The sequence below is a fragment of the Mustelus asterias genome, unplaced genomic scaffold, assembly GCF_964213995.1.
Source record: "Mustelus asterias unplaced genomic scaffold, sMusAst1.hap1.1 HAP1_SCAFFOLD_1823, whole genome shotgun sequence".
Classification (NCBI taxonomy): Eukaryota; Metazoa; Chordata; class Chondrichthyes; order Carcharhiniformes; family Triakidae; genus Mustelus; species Mustelus asterias.
The window spans coordinates 43771-62591 of record NW_027591768.1 but is presented as its reverse complement, the minus strand read 5'-3'; the positions used below and the strand labels follow the sequence as shown (position 1 = coordinate 62591).

General features: G+C 53.6%; 1 protein-coding gene across 1 annotated transcript in view; it reads right to left on the bottom strand.

Moving 5' to 3' along the window:
• Positions 1 to 18821, bottom strand: part of vps45 (vacuolar protein sorting 45 homolog) — a 59356-nt gene that overhangs the window by 9830 nt on the left and 30705 nt on the right. The window contains exons 6-10 of the mRNA XM_078206837.1: positions 17685 to 17822; positions 14812 to 14922; positions 11409 to 11543; positions 11153 to 11266; positions 9066 to 9233 (exon numbers count right to left, since the gene is read on the bottom strand). Coding sequence (XP_078062963.1) covers positions 9066 to 9233; positions 11153 to 11266; positions 11409 to 11543; positions 14812 to 14922; positions 17685 to 17822 — 666 coding nt within the window. The remainder of the gene's footprint in view (positions 1 to 9065; positions 9234 to 11152; positions 11267 to 11408; positions 11544 to 14811; positions 14923 to 17684; positions 17823 to 18821) is intronic.

Here is an 18821-nt window from a genome sequence, read left to right as displayed (position 1 = left end):
CCCACTTGGAGTACTGCGTGCAGTTCTGGTCACCTCATTACAGGAAAGATGTTGAAGCCATTGAAAGGGTGCAGAGGAGATTTACAAGGATGTTGCCTGGATTGGGGGGCATGCCTTATGAGGATAGGTTGAGGGAGCTTGGTCTCTTCTCCCTGGAGAGACGAAGGATGAGAGGTGACCTGATAGAGGTTTACAAGATGTTGAGAGGTCTGGATAGGGTAGACTCTCAGAGGCTATTTCCAAGGGCTGAAATGGTTGCTACGAGAGGACACAGGTTTAAGGTGCTGGGGGGTAGGTACAGAGGAGATGTCAGGGGTAAGTTTTTCACTCAGAGGGTGGTGGGTGAGTGGAATCGGCTGACGTCGGTGGTGGTGGAGGCAAACTCGTTGGGGTCTTTTAAGAGACTTCTGGATGAGTACATGGGATTTAATGGGATTGAGGGCTATAGATAGGCCTAGAGGTGGGGATGTGATCGGCGCAACCTGTGGGCCGAAGGGCCTGTTTGTGCTGTGGCTTTCTATGTTCTATGTTCTAATGAGAGACAGGAAGGGAGGTTTATGTGGTGTATCATCACGGGCATGGAGCAGTGGGCCGAATGGCCACTTTCACTGCTACAAATGCTGTGGAGTGTGAGACAGCGACATGGTCACAGACACCGACCAGACAAACACTCCAGACTCATTGTCTGGATTCCGATCCCCGAGGGAGCAGTCAGCATCAGGAATTAAGGCCGGGTTTTGAAATGTATTTATGGGATGTGGGCGTCGCTGGCCGGGCCCAACATTTAATGCACACCCGGAATCGTCCTCGACAAGGTGGTGGGTGAGCTGCCTTCTTGAACCCGCTGCAGGTACACCCACACTGCTGTTAAGAGGGAGGTCCAGGGATTTGACCCAGTGACAGCGAGGGAACAGGAGATATTTCCAAGTCAGGGTGGTGAGTATGTCTAGGTGATGGCGTTCCCAGCTATCTGCTGCCCTTGTCTTTCTAAATGGTAACAGTCGTGGGTTTGGATGGTGTTGAGCTTCTCGAGTGTTGTTGGAGCTGCCCCCATCCAGGCAAGTGGGGAGTGTTCCATCACACTCCTGGCTTGTACTTGTAGATGGTGGACGGGCTTTGGGGAGGACTTGGTTATGGCTAGTCCAGTTCAGTTTACGGCTACTGAGAACCCCTGGGATGTTGACAATGGGGGTCTGCTGACAGTCCCAGAGATGTGCAGGTTGGGTGGATTGGCCATGCCAAATTGCCTTTCAGTGTCAGGGGGATTAGCAGAGTAAGTATGTGGGGTTGGTGTAGATTAGATGGGCTGAATGGGATTGTTGAGATTCTATGATATTAATGACATTGAACGTCATTGGGAGATGGTTAGACTCTCTCTTGTTGGAGATGGGGTCACTGCCTGGCACTTGTACGGCGTGAATGTTATTTGCCACTTGTCAGCCCAAGCCTGGGTACTGTCCTTTTCAAATACAGCCGTAGGTTCTTTAACTTTCACTGTAACAAACACAAGATGCAGACAGGGCCGAGAGTTAACATCGTTTCTGCATGATAGCACCACCGGCAATGTAGCATCCCCTCAGTACCGGCACGAGCCTGGATTGGAATCAGGCTCCCTCCCTCACCCTCTGAGGCAAACGTGAGTGTTACTAAAGGCAGCCAGCTGATCCCAGTCGAGATACAGAGGGTGGGTTTCACATGGGAAACACTGAGACAACATTCACACACTCCCTTCAACGAACCAGCTGAACAAACGTGATAGTTGATGCAGTTATGATCGCAGTCTGAGGCAGGAAGTTCAGGAACTTCCTGTTAAGGGTTTCTGCTTTTTGCTAGACTGGAGAGGAAGTTTTACTAAATCGCAAACCACAAGCAGACAAATATCACGCAGCTTCAATAGCAATACAGGACAAGTGTTCTTAATACTGCAACACACATCCCCAATAACACAGAGTTCAATGTGAGAAAGAGCACAGGGTTAGATACAGAGTAAAGCTCCCTCTACACTGTCCCCATCAAACACTCCCAGGACAGGTACAACACGGGGTTAGATACAGAGTAAAGCTCCCTCTACACTGTCCCCATCAAACACTCCCAGGACAGGTACAGCACGGGGTTAGATACAGAGTAAAGCTCCCTCTACACTGTCCCCATCAAACACTCCCAGGACAGGTACAGCATGGGGTTAGATACAGAGTAAAGCTCCCTCTACACTGTCCCCATCAAACACTCCCAGGACAGGTACAGCACGGGGTTAGATACAGAGTAAAGCTGCCTCGATATCTCTCTCAGCTATATAGAGAGACAGTCTGAGGAGAAGGGGACAGCGTGTTGACTGGACAGTGACGACGTGCTGAGGTCAGGCAGTGCCTGATTTGCGCAGTGAGCAAAAACGAAAGGAGGTGGTTTCAGCGGCCGGAGAAATCTGATCAGAAATAAATAAGGCCCTTGTGGGACGGGGGGGAGGGGGAGGGGGGGAGGGGGCGGCGGCTGAACACAGATCCCACAGCAGGACGCGAACAATGTTTCCCATTGTTTGGGCAGAGTGTCCGGAAACATATTGCAGGGACAGCCTGAAGGTCAGTGTGGTTGGGTTGCTGCCAGGACTGTGACAGAGGATGGACAGTGTGAGACAGCCCAGCACTGTGCAACAACAGCTCCATCAATGATGCAAAATAACCTCCGCTTCTGAGGACAATCAGAGAAAAGCAACAAGGGAGGAAGTGAGAGTGCGTGAGAGACAGAGCAGGAGGGCACAAGTGTGTCTGTGTCATCAGCCCAGGGTATATCAGCTACATATCAGTCAGGGACTCAGACCCGAATCCTAATCTCGCTCTGGCAAGGGCTTTCGAGGTAGATACAGATTCCTGATGTCCAGAGACTGACCCTCAGCACTGACCCTCCCACAGTGCGGCGCTCCCTCAGCACTGACCTTCCCAAAGTGCGGCGCTCCCTCAGCACTGACCCTCCCACAGTGCGGCACTCCCTCAGCACTGACCCTCCCACAGTGCGGCGCTCCCTCAGCACTGATCCTCCCACAGTGCGGCGCTCCCTCAGCACTGACCCTCCCACAGTGCGGCGCTCCCTCAGCACTGACCCTCCCACAGTGCGGCGCTGCCTCAGCGCTGACCCTCCCACAGTGCGGCGCTCCCTCAGCACCGACCCTCCCACAGTGCGGCGCTCCCTCAGCACTGATCCTCCCACAGTGCGGTGCTCCCTCAGCACTGACCCTCCCACAGTGCGGCGCTCCCTCAGCACTGACCCTCCCACAGTGCGGCGCTCCCTCAGCACTGACCCTCCCACAGTGCGGCGCTCCCTCAGCACTGACCCTCCCACAGTGCGGCGCTCCCTCAGCACTGACCCTCCCACAGTGCGGCGCTCCCTCAGCACTGACCCTCCCACAGTGCGGCGCTCCCTCAGCACTGACCCTCCCACAGTGCGGCGCTCCCTCAGCACTGACCCTCCCACAGTGCGGCGCTCCCTCAGCACTGACCCTCCCACAGTGTGGCGCTGCCTCAGCGCTGACCCTCCCACAGTGCGGTGCTCCCTCAGCACTGACCCTCCCACAGTGCGGCACTCCCTCGGCACTGACCCTCAGTACTGCACGAGGGTGTCAGCCTGTATTATATGCTACGGGTGCACTCAAAGCCATAACTCAAATGTGAGGTAATCCATTTTGGAAGGTCTAATACAGATAGAAAATATACAGTAAATGGCAGAACCCTGAAGAGTATTGATAGGCAAAGGTATCTGTGCGTACAGGTACACAGGTCACTGAAAGTGGCAATGCAGGTGGAGAAGGTAGTCAAGAAGGCATACGGCATGCTTGCCTTCATCGGCCGGGGCATTGAGTTTAAAAATTGGCAAGTCATGTTGCAGCTTTATAGAACCTTAGTTAGGCCGCACTTGGAATATAGTGTTCAATTCTGGTCGCCACACTACCAGAAGGGTGTGGAGGCTTTGGAGAGGGTACAGAAAAGATTTACCAGGATGTTGCCTGGTATGGAGGGCATTAGCTATGAGGAGAGGCTGGGGAAACTTGGTTTGTTCCCACTGGAACGACGGAGGTTGAGGGGAGACCTGATAGAAGTCTACAAGATTATGAGGGGCATGAACAGAGTGGATAGTCAGAAGCTTTTTCCCCAAGGTGGAAGAGTCAATTACTGGAGGGCACAGGTTAAAGGTGCGAGGGGCAAGGTTTAAAGGAGATGTACGAGGCAGATTATTTACACAGAGGGTGGTGGGTGCCTGGAACCCGTTGCCGGGGGAGGTAGTGGAAGCGGATACGGTAGTGAGTTTTAAGGGGTGTCTTGACAAATACATGAATGAGATGGGAATAGAGGGATATGGTCCCCGGAAGGGTAGGGGGTTTTAGTTCAGTCGGGTAGCATGGTGGGTGCAGGCTTGGAGGGCCAAAGGGCCTGTTCCTGTGCTGTAATTTTCTTTGTTCAATAGCTGAGCCACACCCCCACTTGGGGAGAGTGGTTTGAATCCTGTTCTGTACTGGGATGTGCCGAGGAGCAGAGGAACCATTGTGGCTGCTTCCGGTCTGGTCCATCTTACTGTGTCACAACGAGAACTGTCTCTAGCTCTCACTGAGATGTGGGGAGTGGTGACCTGTGCTGACTGCAGCTCCTTCACAGTCGAGAGAGCGCTGGATTGTGGAACGTGTGGGAGGCTGGCTGAACAGCGATACCACAAGGACAATCAGTGTTCAGATGAGACAGTGTATAGGAGCATGCTGTATGTATCAGTGTGGGCTCTGCGAAGTTCACACTGATCTGATATCACTGCCCTTCAGCTGTGTTTCACACTGTGTGACGGACTCCCCCTCTCACAGAGGCCTGCAGAATCAGCACTGCCCCCGAGCGGTGCAGAGCAACTGGAGATGCGCTGGTTACGTGGGACTGATTCTCTAACCCCGGTGGGCCCGGCCTGTTCCCAAATCTTCTCTGGGTGCCCTTGGGAGCAAAGCAAGGGTTTCAGAAACAGCCAACTAGCACCTTCCCTCATAGGATCATAGAATCCCTACAGTACAGAAAAAGGCCATTCAGCCCATCGAGTCTGCAACGACCACAATCCCACCCCAGGCCCTACCCCCATAACCCCATGCATTTACCCTAGCACTAAGGGGGGGTGGGGGAGGGCGGCACGGTGGTTAGTGCTGCTGCCTCACAGCACCAGGGAGCCGAGTTCGATTCCCGGTTCGGGTCACTGTCTGAGTGGAGTTTGCACGTTCTCCCCGTGTCTGCGTGGGTTTCCTCCGGGTGCTCCGGTTTCTTCCCACAGTCTGAAAGACGTGCTGGTTAGGGTGCATTGGCCGTGCTAAATTCTCCCTCAGTGTACCTGAACAGGCACCAGAGTGTGGCGACTAGGGGATTTTCACAGTAACTTCATTGCAGTGTTAATGTAAGCCTACTTGTGACTAATAAACTTTAAAACTTTAAACTCTGAGGGGCAATTTAGCATGACCATGAGGCTAGGGGGGAGATTGCAGAGCCTTTGGCTTTGATCTTTATGTCATCATTGTCTACAGGAACAGTGCCAGAAGACTGGAGGATAGCAAATGTTGTCCCCTTGTTCAAGAAGGGGAGTAGAGACAACCCTGGTAATTATAGACCGGTGAGCCTTACTTCTGTTGTGGGCAAAGTTTTGGAAAGGATAAGAGATAGGATTTATAATCATCTAGAAAGGAATAATTTGATTAGGGATAGTCAACACGGTTTTGTGAAGGGTAGGTCGAGCCTCAGGAATTGGCTAGCTGTAAGAAGACAGAGGGTGGTGGTTGATGGGAAATATTCATCCTGGAGTTCAGTTACTAGTGGTGTACCGCAAGGATCTGTTTTGGGGCCACTGCTCTGTGCCATTTTTATAAATGACCTGGATGAGGGCGTAGAAGGATGGATTAGTAAATTTGCGGATGACACTAAAGTCGGTGGAGTTGTGGACAGTGCAGAAGGTTGTTGCAGGTTACAGAGGGACATAGATAAGCTGCAGAGCTGGGCTGAGAGGTGGCAAATGGAGTTCAATGCGGAAAAGTGCGAGGTGTAGGTACAGGGGAAATTTTTCACACAGAGGGTGGTGGGCGAGTGGAATCGGCTGCCGTCAGTGGTGGTGGAGGCAAACTCAATAGGGTCTTTTAAGAGACTCCTGGATGAGTACATGGGACTTAATAGGATGGATGGTTATAGGTAGGCCTAAAAGGTAGGGATATGTTCGGCACAACTTGTGGGGCCGAAGGGCCTGTTTTGTGCTGTAGTTTTCTATGTTTCTATGTGATTCACTTTGGAAGGAGTAACAGGATTACAGAGTACTGGGCTAATGGTAAGATACTTGGTAGTGTGGATGAACAGAGAGATCTGGGTGTCCATGTGCATAGATCCTGAAAGTTGGCACCCAGGTTGATAGGGTTGTTAAGGAGGCGTATGGAGTGTTAGCTTTTATTGGTAGAGGGATTGAGTTTCGGAGCCATGAGGTCATGTTGCAGCTGTACAAAACTCTGGTGCGGCCGCACTTGGAGTATTGCATACAGTTCTGGTCGCCGCATTATAGGAAGGATGTGGAAGCATTGGAAAGGGTGCAGAGGAGATTTACTAGGATGTTGCTACCAAGTACCTTACCATTAGCCCAGTACTCTGTAATCCTGTTACTCCTTCCAAAGTGAATCACATAGAAACAGAAAACTACAGCACAAAACAGGCCCTTAGGCCCCACAAGTTGTGCCGAACATATCCCTACCTTTTAGGCCTACCTATAACCCTCCATCCTATTAAGTCCCATGTACTCATCCAGGAGTCTCTCAAAAGACCCTACTGAGTTTGCCTCCACCACCACTGACGGCAGCCGATTCCACTCGCCCACCACCCTCTGTATGAAAAACTATGGTGGGAAGGTCTTATGAGGAAAGGCTTGAGGTTGTTTTCGTTAGAGAGAAGAAGGTTAAGAGGTAACTTAATAGAGGCATACAAGATGATCAGAGGACTAGATAGGGTGGATAGTGAGAGCCTTTTTCCTCGGATGGTGTTGGCTAGCACGAGGGAACATAGCTTTAAATTGAGGGGTGAGAGATATAGGACAGATGTTAGAGGTAGGTTCTTTACTCAGAGAGTAGTAAGGGTGTGGAATGCCCTGCCTGCAGCAGTAGTGGACTCGTCAACATTAAGGGCATTTAAATGGTCATTGGATAAACATATGGATGATATTGGAATAGTGTAGGTTAGATGGGCTTTAGATTGGTTTCACTGGTCGGCACAACATCGAGGGCCGAAGGGCCTGTACTGCGCTGTTATGTTCTATGACCAATTCACGCAACCCGCACATCTTTGGGACTATGGGAGGAAACCCATGCAGACACGGGGAGAACGTGCAAACTCCACACAGACAGTGACCCGAGCCGGGAATCGAACCTGGCACTGTGAGGCGCAGCGCTAACCACTGTGACACCGTGCTGTGCCTCCAGTAACAGCAGACATGCTAACCAACAGGGTGAGGGCAAGGTCCCTCATGCCCAGCCTGTTCCTTCAGGTCCAATGGGGGCTGGGTTGTTCCCCATCACTCCCCTTTCATTCACTGTACTTGCTCACAACGCCCCCCGCCCCCACCCTCACAGTCTGTTCATCACCAGACCATCACCTATCTACCCTTCACATCAGGCACACACACACCCCCCCCACCCCCTGAATCAGGAGGAGGCCATTCGGCCCTTCAAGCCTGCTCCACCATTCATTTCGATCATCAAATTCAATATCCTGATCCCCCCACTTCCCCCCATATCCCTCGATCCCTTTGGCCTCAAGAGCGATATCTAATTTCTTCTTGACCAGTAGTTGAGGCCAATTCCTCACATTCACCACCCTCTGGGTGAAGAAATTTCTCCTCACCTCAGTCCTAAAAGGTTGCCCCCTTATCCTCAAACTATGACCCCCTAGTTCTGGAATCCCCCACCATCGGGAACATTCTTTCTGAATCCACCCTGTCGAACCCTGTTAGAATTTTATAATTTGATCTTTTATTCAGTAAAGGTGCAATCGAATGCTGAGAGGTGTGGGCCGTTGCACTGGAGCTCAATGCAGCAGTGGTTAGCGCCGCTGCCTCACAGCGCCAGGGACCTGGGTTCGATTCCCGACTCGGGTCACTGTCTGTGCGGAGTCTGCACGTTCTCCCCGTGTCTGCGTGGGTTTCCTCCGGGTGCTCCGGTTTCCTCCCACAGTCCAAAGATGTGCAGGTTAGGTTGATTGGCCAGGGTGAATTGCCCCTCGGTGTCAGGGGGTCTCGCTCGGGTAAATACAGGGATAGGGCCTGGGTGGGATTGTGGTCGGTGCAGACTCGATGGGCCCAATGGCCTCATTCAGCACTGTGGGGTTTCCATGATTGGAAATCAAGTCTCTCGGTCTCCAGAGCTGCTGCTGTGCGACCCCCGGCAGTTCGATTCCTACCCCAGCTCCTTTCCCACTCCCCCTCCCCTACCCCCCCCCCCCCCCCCCCCCCCCCGGGCTCATTCCCCTGTTTCCCTCCCCACCCCCAAGGCCTCACTCCCCTCTCCCCTGGCCCCCAACCCCCTCCCCTCTCTCACTCCCCTCTTCCCCCCCCCCCCATAGCCCTCTCCCACTCCCCTATCCCCCTCCCCTCTCCCATTCCCAGGGTCAGTCCCCTCTACCTCCCCCACTCCCCTGTCCCCCTCCCCAACCCCCCCAGGCTCATTCCCGTTTCCCTCCCCACCCCCAAGGCCTCACTCGCCTCTCCCCTGGCCCCCAACCCCCTCCCCTCTCCCACACCCCGGCTCACTCCCCTCTCTTTCCCCGCCCCCCCCCCCCCCCCCCCCCCCCCCACAAATAGCCCTCTCCCACTCCCCTGTTCCCCTCCCCTCTCCCACTCCTAGGCTCAATCCCCTCTCCCCCACCACCAGCCCCACTCCCGTCCCCCAACCCTAGCCCCCAGGCTCACTCCTCTGTTCTGCCCCCACCCCGCTCCCAGCCCCCTCCCCTCTCCCCCCTCCCCTCCCAGCCTCTCCCCCCCGCTCCCAGCCCCCTCCCCTCTCTCACTCCCCTCCCAGCCCCTCCCCTGCCCACCTGCAGAGCGCTGGAATGGTCGTTCTGACAGGCAAGCTCCTGCTCCACCTCCGACACCTCCATCAGGTGATGTTCACCGACCAGGCGGGAGAGCTCTCCCACCACCGTCACGTGCTTGGACACCGTGCCGGACATCTTCTTAAACTGGGGGTAGTTCTCCACAAAGGCCTGGGGGATAACAGTAAGAAACAGTGATCTGTGGTTACAGGCTGGGGGTGTGTGCAGATCTACCCACTCTGCTTTCCCTGAACCCCATTAACCCTGCTTGCTCCCCCTGCCTTTCCCCATTAACCCTGCTCTCTCCCCCCTGCCTCTCTCCATTTACCCTGCTCGCTCCCCCCTGCCTCTTCCCATTAACCCTGCTCGCTCCCCCCTGCCTCTCCCCATTAACCCTGCTCGCTCCCCCCCGTCTCTCCCCATTAACCCTGCTCACTCCCCATTAACCCTGCTCGCTCCCCCTGCCTCTTCCCATTTACCCTGCTCGCTCCCCCCTGCCTCTCTCCATTTACCCTGCTCGCTCCCCCCTGCCTCTTCCCATTAACCCTGCTCGCTCCCCCCTGCCTCTCCCCATTTACCCTGCTCGCTCCCCCCCGTCTCTCCCCATTAACACTGCTCACTCCCCATTAACCCTGCTCGCTCCCCCTGCCTTTCTCCATTAACCCTGCTCGCTCCCCCTTGCCTCTCCCATTAACCCTGCTCACTCCCCCCTGCCTCTCCCATTAACCCTGCTCACTCCCCCCTGCCTCTCCCATTAACCCTGCTCCCTCCCCCTGCCTCGCTCCATTAACCCTGCTCGCTCCCCCCGCCTCTCCCCATTAACCCTGCTCCCTCCCCCCTGCCTCTCCCCATTAACCCTTTATAAGCTCTGTTTGTGAACAGAATTGAAGGGGCTTAGAGCTCCGAAAGCCTGTGTGGCTTTTGCTACCAAATAAACCTGTTGGACTTTAACCTGGTGTTGTTAAACTTCTTACTGTGTTCTCCCCATTAACCCTGCTCCCTCCCCCCTGCCTCTCCCATTAAGCCTGCTCACTCCCCCCTGCCTCTCCCCATTAACCCTGCTCCCTCCCCCCTGCCTCTCTCCATTTACCCTGCTCACTCCCCCCTGCCTCTCTCCATTAACCCTGCTCCCTCCCCCCGCCTCTCCCCATTAACCCTGCTCACTCCCCCCTGCCTCTCCCATTTAACCCTGCTCCCTCCCCCTGCCTCTCTCCATTAACCCTGCTCGCTCCCCCTGCCTCTCTCCATTAACCCTGCTCGCTCCCCCCTGCCTCTCCCATTTAACCCTGCTCGCTCCCCGCTGTCTTCCTCCATTAAACCTGCTCACTCCCCCCTGCCTCTCTCCATTCAGCCTGCTCCCTCCCCCTGCCTCGCTCCATTAACCCAGCTCGCTCCCCCCTGCCTCTCCCCATTAACCCTGCTCCCTCCCCCTGCCTCGCTCCATTAACCCTGCTCGCTCCCCCCTGCCTCTCCCCATTAACCCTGCTCCCTCCCCCATGCCTCTCCCCATTAACCCTGCTCGCTCCCTCCTGCCTTTCTCCATTAACCCTGCTCGCTCCCCTGCCTCTCTCCATTTACCCTGCTCGCTCCCCCCGCCTCTCCCCATTAACCCTGCTCCCTCCCCCCCGCCTCTTCCCATTAACCCTGCTCGCTCCCCCCGCCTCTCTCCATTAACCCTGCTCCCTCCCCCTGCCTCTCTCTATTAACCCTGCTCACTCCCCCCGCCTCTTCCCATTAACCCTGCTCGCTCCCCCCCGCCTCTTCCTATTAACCCTGCTCGCTCCCCCCCGCCTCTTCCCATTAACCCTGCTCCCTCCCCCCTGCCTCTCCCCATTAACCCTGCTCGCTCCACCCTGCCTCTCCCATTAACCCTGCTCCCTCCCCCCTGCCTCTCCCATTAACCCTGCTCCCTCCCCCTGCCTCTCCCATTAACCCTGCTCACTCCTCCCCCGCCTCTCTCCATTAACCCTGCTCACTCCCCCCCACCTCTTCCCATTAACCCTGCTCCCTCCCCCCTGCCTTTCCCCATTAACCCTGCTCCCTCCCCCCTGCCTCTCCCCATTAACCCTGCTCCCTCCCCCCTGCTTTACCTTCATGTCTGAAATGGACTCCAGCTTCTGTTGACCTTTGGGTTTCTTTTTCTGAAAGTCCTCCATCAGGTTCCTGATGTTGGTGCCAATTTCACCAAAGTTGAGGTACATGTTCTGTGTGACAGAGAGAGAGAGAGAGAGCAGAGAGCGTGTGAGCCGATACCCAGCGGAGAACAGCCAGCCAGTTCTTTAAGGAGAATACAGAACATTCCAGGCAAGATGGATTCCAGACAAGAGGGTTAATGGATGGGCTTACATTCGCGTAGAATTCATCATTTTCGGCAGATAGAACCACTTCCTTCAGGTCCCTGCTGATCCCTGGCACTCGGGAAAGGTCAATGCGATTGTTGTTGATCCCCAGAAGCTCATGCACCATAGCCTGGTACGTCCACTGGAAAACAACACAGCAATCAGCTTCCCGGTTACTTTTATTTATTATTATTTTACCAGCCTCCCCTCCATTGACTCCGTCTACACTTCCCGCTGCCTCGGGAAAAGCAGCCAGCATAATTAAGGACCCCACGCACCCCGGACATTCTCTCTTCCACCTTCTTCCTTCAGGAAAAAGATACAAAAGTCTGAGGTCACGCACCGACCGACTCAAGAACTGCTTCTTCCCTGCTGCTGTCAGACTTTTGAATGGACCGACCTCGCATTAAGTTGATCTTTCTCTACACCCTAGCTATGACTGTAACACTACATTCTGCACTCTCTCCTTTCCTTCTCTATGAACGGCATGCTTTGTATAGCGCGCAAGAAACAATACTTTTCACTGTATCCCAATACGTGTGACAATAATAAATCAAATCTATTAGTGTCACAAGTAGGCTTACGTTAACACTGCAATGAAGTTACTGTGAAAATCCCCTAGTCGCCACACTCCAGCGCCTGTTCGGGTACACTGAGGGAGAATTTAGCACGGCCAATGCACCCTAACCAGCGCGTCTTTCGGACGGTGTGAGGAAACCGGAGCGGAAACCCACGCAGACACGGGGAGAACGTGCAGACTCCACACAACTAAACAAATTCAAGGAGATAGATACATAGGTTTTCAATTAGCAGCGGAAAGAAGGGTTAGGGGAAAGGCATGAAGGTGGAGATAAGGCCGAGATGAGATGGGCCACGATCGCATTCAGTATTTACAGGGGGGGGGGGGGGGGGGGTCCCCGGGACCGGGTCAGTATTTACAGGGGGGTCCCCGGGAGTGGGTCAGTATTTACAGGGGGGTCCCTGGGAACGGGTCAGTATTTACAGGGGGGGTCCCCGGGAGTGGGACAGTATTTACAGGGGGGTCCCTGGGAACGGGTCAGTATTTACAGGGGGGTCCCCGGGAGTGGGTCAGTATTTACAGGGGGGGTCCCCGGGAGTGGGTCAGTATTTACAGGGGGGGTCCCCGGGAGTGGGTCAGTATTTACAGGGGGGGTCCCCGGGAGTGGGTCAGTATTTACAGGGGGGGTCCCCGGGACCGGGTCAGTATTTACAGGGGGGTCCCCGGGAGTGGGTCAGTATTTACAGGGGGGTCCCCGGGAGTGGGTCAGTATTTACAGGGGGGTCCCCAGGAGTGGGTCAGTATTTACAGGGGGGGTCCCCGGGAGTGGGTCAGTATTTACAGGGGGGGGGTCCCCGGGAGTGGGTCAGTATTTACAGGGGGGGGGTCCCCGGGAGTGGGTCAGTATTTACAGGGGGGGTCCCCGGGAGTGGGTCAGTATTTACGGGGGGGGGGGTCCCCGGGAACGGGTCAGTATTTACAGGGGGGGGTCCCCGGGAACGGGTCAGTATTTACAGGGGGGTCCCCGGGAGTGGGTCAGTATTTACAGGGAGGGGGTCCCCGGGAGTGGGTCAGTATGTACAGGGAGGGGGTCCCCGGGAGTGGGTCAGTATTTACAGGGGGGTCCCCGGGAGTGGGTCAGTATTTACAGGGGGGTTCCCCGGGAGTGGGTCAGTATTTACAGGGAGGGGGTCCCCGGGGAGTGGGTCAGTATTTACAGGGAGGGGGTCCCTGGGGAGTGGGTCAGTATTTACAGGGGGGTCCCCGGGAGTGGGTCAGTATTTACAGGGGGGTTCCTGGGAGTGGGTCAGTATTTACAGGGGGGTTCCCCGGGAGTGGGTCAGTATTTACAGGGAGGTCGTCCCCGGGGAGTGGGTCAGTATTTACAGGGAGGGGGTCCCCGGGGAGTGGGTCAGTATTTACATGTCAGCTATGATTCTCACCAACTTTTACAGATGCACCACAGAAAGCATTCTTTCTGGTTGTATTACAGCTTGGTCTGGGCTCCTGCTCTACCCAAGACCGCAAGGAACTACAAAGCGTTGTGAATGTAGCCCAATCCATCACGCAAACCAGCCTCCCATCCATTGACTCTGTCTACACTTCCCGCTGCCTCAGCAAAGCAGCCAGCATAATTAAGGACATCCCGCACCCCGGACATTCTCTCTTCCACCTTCTTCCGTCGGGAAAAAGATACAAAAGTCCGAGTTCACGTACCGACCGACTCAAGAACAGTTAAAGTTTATTTATTAGTCCGAAGGCTTACATTAACACTGCAATGAAGTTACCATGAAATTCCCACAGTCCGGCGCCTGTTTGGGTCAATGCACCTCACCAGGAGGTCTTTCAGAATACATTCTGCACTCTCTCCTTTCCTGCTCCCCTCTGTACTCGATGAACGGTATTCCTTGTCTGTATAGCGCGTCTGAGGTCGTGTACCAACCGACTCAAGAACAGCTTCTTCCCTGCTGCCGTCAGACTTTTGAAACAATACTTTTCACTTTATACTAATACATGTGACAATAATAAATCAAATCAAATACTGTGTACAGTTCTGGTCACCCTATTATTGAAAGGATATTAAACTAGAAAGAGTGAAGAAAAGATTTACTAGGATGCTACCGGGACTTGATGGTTTGAGTTATAAGGAGAGGCTGGATAGACTGGGATTTTTCTCTCTGGAGCGTAGGAGGCTGAGGGGTGACCTTATAGAGGTCTATAGAATAATGAGGGGCACAGATCAGCTAGATAGTCAATATCTTTTCCCAAAGGTAGGGGAGTCTAAAACTAGAGGGCACAGGTTTAAGGTGAGAGGGGAGAGATACAAAAGTGTCCAGAGGGACAATTCTTTCACACAGAGAGTGGTGAGTGTCTGGAACAAGCTGCCAGAGGTAGTAGTAGAGGCGGGTACAATTTTGTCTTTTAAAAAGCATTTAGACAGTTACATGGGTACGATGGGTACAGAGGGATATGGGCCAAATGCGGGCAATTGGGACTAGCTTGAGGTTTAAAAAAAAAAGGGCAGCATGGACAAGTTGGGCCGAAGGGCCTGTTTCCATGCTGTAAACCCTCTGAGTCTATTCATTGATCTTTCTCTACACCCTGGCTGTGACTGTAACACTACATTCTGCACTCGCTCCTTTCCTTCTCTATGAACGGTATGCTTTGTCTGTATAGCGCGCAAGAAACAATGTTAACTGTATCCCGTGACACCTGACAATAATAAACCCAGAGTGCCTGGACGCTACCCTGGGCCTGAACAAGTGGTCTTCCTGCTCCCTCTGCTGCTCAGTGACACTTACTGCAGCCTGACACCAAGCTGCATCGAGTGGGGGTGGGAGCTGGATCAGGTGGAGGTGCACAGTGAGGGGAGGGGGGGTTGAAAACTCACCTGGTTGAGCAGCGGTGTAATGGCATCATCACTGCGATCCAAGATAAGCAGCAGCGGGGGGACCTCAGTCCGACGGAAGTCGAACAGTTCATACTCCTTGGTGATGATTTGCTGGCATTGGAATAGATTAAACAGAACCACGGTAAAGAGGGCACTCAGATATTGGACAAACATTCAGCACCCCTTCCCTGCCAACACGCGGCACTCTGCACTGCACAGCCAGCCCGTTTCCAGAACAAATGCAACTTGTCCAGATTCGTACAGGGGTACAGACTTGTTAGATACAGAGTAAAGCTCCCTCTTCACTGTCCCCCATCAAACACTCCCAGGACAGGTACAGCACGGGGTTAGAAACAGAGTAAAGCTCCCTCTACACTGTCCCCCATCAAACACTCCCAGGACAGGTACAGCACGGGGTTAGATACAGAGTAAAGCTCCCTCTACACTGTCCCCCATCAAACACTCCCAGGACAGGTACAGCACGGGGCTAGATACAGAGTAAAGCTCCCTCGACACTGTCCCCCATCAAGCACTCCCAGAACAGGTACAGCATGGGGTTAGACACAGAGTAAAGCTCCCTCTGCACTGTCCCCATCAAACACTCCCAGGACAGGTACAGCATGGGGTTAGATACAGAGTAAAGCTCCCTCGACACTGTCCCCCATCAAACACTCCCAGGACAGGTACAGCACGGGGTTAGATACAGAGTAAAGCTCCCTCTACACTGTCCCCCATCAAACACTCCCAGAACAGGTACAGCATGGGGTTAGATACAGAGTAAAGCTCCCTCTACACTGTCCCCCATCAAACACTCCCAGGACAGGTACAGCACGGGGTTAGATACAGAGTAAAGCTCCCTCTACACTGTCCCCCATCAAACACTCCCAGAACAGGTACAGCACGGGGTTAGATACAGAGTAAAGCTCCCTCTACACTGTCCCCCATCAAACACTCCCAGGACAGGTACAGCACGGGGTTAGATACAGAGTAAAGCTCCCTCTACACTGTCCCCCATCAAACACTCCCAGGACAGGTACAGCACGGGGCTAGATACAGAGTAAAGCTCCCTCGACACTGTCCCCCATCAAGCACTCCCAGAACAGGTACAGCATGGGGTTAGACACAGAGTAAAGCTCCCTCTGCACTGTCCCCATCAAACACTCCCAGGACAGGTACAGCATGGGGTTAGATACAGAGTAAAGCTCCCTCGACACTGTCCCCCATCAAACACTCCCAGGACAGGTACAGCACGGGGTTAGATACAGAGTAAAGCTCCCTCTACACTGTCCCCCATCAAACACTCCCAGAACAGGTACAGCATGGGGTTAGATACAGAGTAAAGCTCCCTCTACACTGTCCCCCATCAAACACTCCCAGGACAGGTACAGCACGGGGTTAGATACAGAGTAAAGCTCCCTCTACACTGTCCCCATCAAACACTCCCAGGACAGGTACAGCACGGGGTTAGATACAGAGTAAAGCTCCCTCTACACTGTCCCCCATCAAACACTCCCAGAACAGGTACAGCACGGGGTTAGATACAGAGTAAAGCTCCCTCTACACTGTCCCCCATCAAACACTCCCAGGACAGGTACAGCACGGGGTTAGATACAGAGTAAAGCTCCCTCTGCACTGTCCCCATCATTGTCCCCACCTGTGCTTAATGCTCCCTCCACTTACATTATCAGTATCTTTAAGACCTGGTTGGCTGTAGGGATTCGCATTCTAATCAGTATTCTGTAACTTGATTTTGTGTCTCTGTGTCCTGCTTGAGAGCAGATTTCCACTCCATCTGACGAAGGAGCAGCACTCCGAAAGCTAATGGTATTTGCTACCAAATAAACCTGTTGGACTTTAACCTGGTGTTGTTAAAACTCTTACTGTGTTTACCCATCTAACACTCCCAGGACAGGTACAGCACGGGGTTAGATACAGAGTAAAGCTCCCTCTACACTGTCCCCCCCATCAAACACTCCCAGGACAGGTACAGCATGGGGTTAGATACAGAGTAATGCTCCCTCTACACTGTCCCCATCAAACACTCCCAGGACAGGTACAGCACGGGGTTAGATACAGAGTAAAGCTCCCTCTACACCGTCCCCCATCAAACACTCCCAGGACAGGTACAGCATGGGGTTAGATACAGAGTAATGCTCCCTCTACACTGTCCCCCATCAAACACTCCCAGGACAGGTACAGCATGGGGTTAGATACAGAGTAAAGCTCCCTCTACACTGTCCCCATCAAACACTCCCAGGACAGGGTACAGCACGGGGTTAGATACAGAGTAAAGCTCCCTCTACACTGTCCCCATCAAACACTCCCAGGACAGGTACAGCACGGGGTTAGATACAGAGTAAAGCTCCCTCTACACTGTCCCCCATCAAACACTCCCAGGACAGGTACAGCACGGGGTTAGATACAGAGTAAAGCTCCCTCTACACTGTCCCCCATCAAACACTCCCAGGGCAGGTACAGCACGGGGTTAGATACAGAGTAAAGCTCCCTCTTCCCCCTCCAGTTGCCTCATTAACTCACCCCCAAATTTTTTCCTTTCCCATGTGGGCCACCCAGTGTCCGTCGGGTCAGAAATACCTAGTGTGTGGATCTCAGTTGTGTCTGAGTGGAGACATCCTCCGCAGTGTCAGTCTCAGGAGGGGATAAGTACAGTGCGATGTGGACTGAAAGGGGACCTTTGGGAGTTAAATGCAAAGTTCCAGTCAAGCACAGATCAGTGATGTGGACCTGACTGGTGTGTGGGTACGATATTTACCCACTGTCGTCACCATCTCCTTGAAATCTAACAGAAACAGAGCTGTCTCTATCCCACAAGGGAGCCCGTGCACCCACAACATTCCAATTCACTGCATCACCTTCACGCTCTCGGCAAGCCGCTTTGCTACGTCGGAGGACAGCTGGTAACGGATCATGGGACATTTCTTCAGCGAGAGCAGGACCGCTGTCAGTCCCTGGGTGCTGCGTGCCAGATGCACAGGGTTCCAGTTCCTGCCCTGTTGGTAACGACAAGTGACATTAATCCACAGATAAACAGGCATTATAAAAATATATCCTAATATTCACACACATTGTTCACATATATAACTCCATACAGGGCCCCCACCAACGCCTCTACTTGTCGGGGGAGGTAGTGGAAGCGGATACGGTAGTGACGTTTAAGGGGCGTCTGGACAAATACATGAATAGGATGGGAATAGAGGGATACGGTCCCCGGAAGGGTAGAGGGTTTTAGTTCATTCGGGGCAGCATGGTCGGTGCAGGCTTGGAGGGCCGAAGGGCCTGTTCCTGTGCTGTAATTTTCTTTGTTCTGTGTACTTTCTCAGAAGGCTAAGGAAATTTGGCATGTCAGCTACGACTCCCACCAACTTTTACAGATGCACCGTAGAAAGCATTCTTTCTAGTTGTATCACAGCTTGGTCTGGGGCTCCTGCTCTGCCCAAGACCGCAAGGAACTACAAAGGGTTGTGAATGTAGCCCAATCCATCACACAAACCAGCCCCCCATCCATTGACTCTGTCTACACTTCCCGCTGCCTCGGCAAAGCAGCCAGCATAATCAAGCATCCCCACGCACCCCGGACATTCTCTCTTCCACCTTCTTCTGTCGGGAAAAAGATACAAAAGTCTGAGGTCACGTACCGACCGACTCAAGAACAGCTTCTTCCCTGCTGCTGTCAGACTTTTGAATGGACCGACCTCGCATTAAGTTGATCTTTCTCTACACCCTAGCTATGACTGTAACACTACCATTCTGCACCCTCTCCTTTCCTTCTCTATGAACGGTATGCTTTGTCTGCATAGCGCGCAAGAAACAATACTTTTCACTGTATGATAATACATGTGACAATAATAAATCAAATCAAAGGGGAATCTCACACACAGATTGGGTGGCACAGTGGGTTAGCACCGCTGCCTCACAGCGCCAGGGACCCGGGTTCGATTCCCGGCTCGGGTCACTGTCTGTGTGGAGTCTGCACGTTCTCCCCGTGTCTG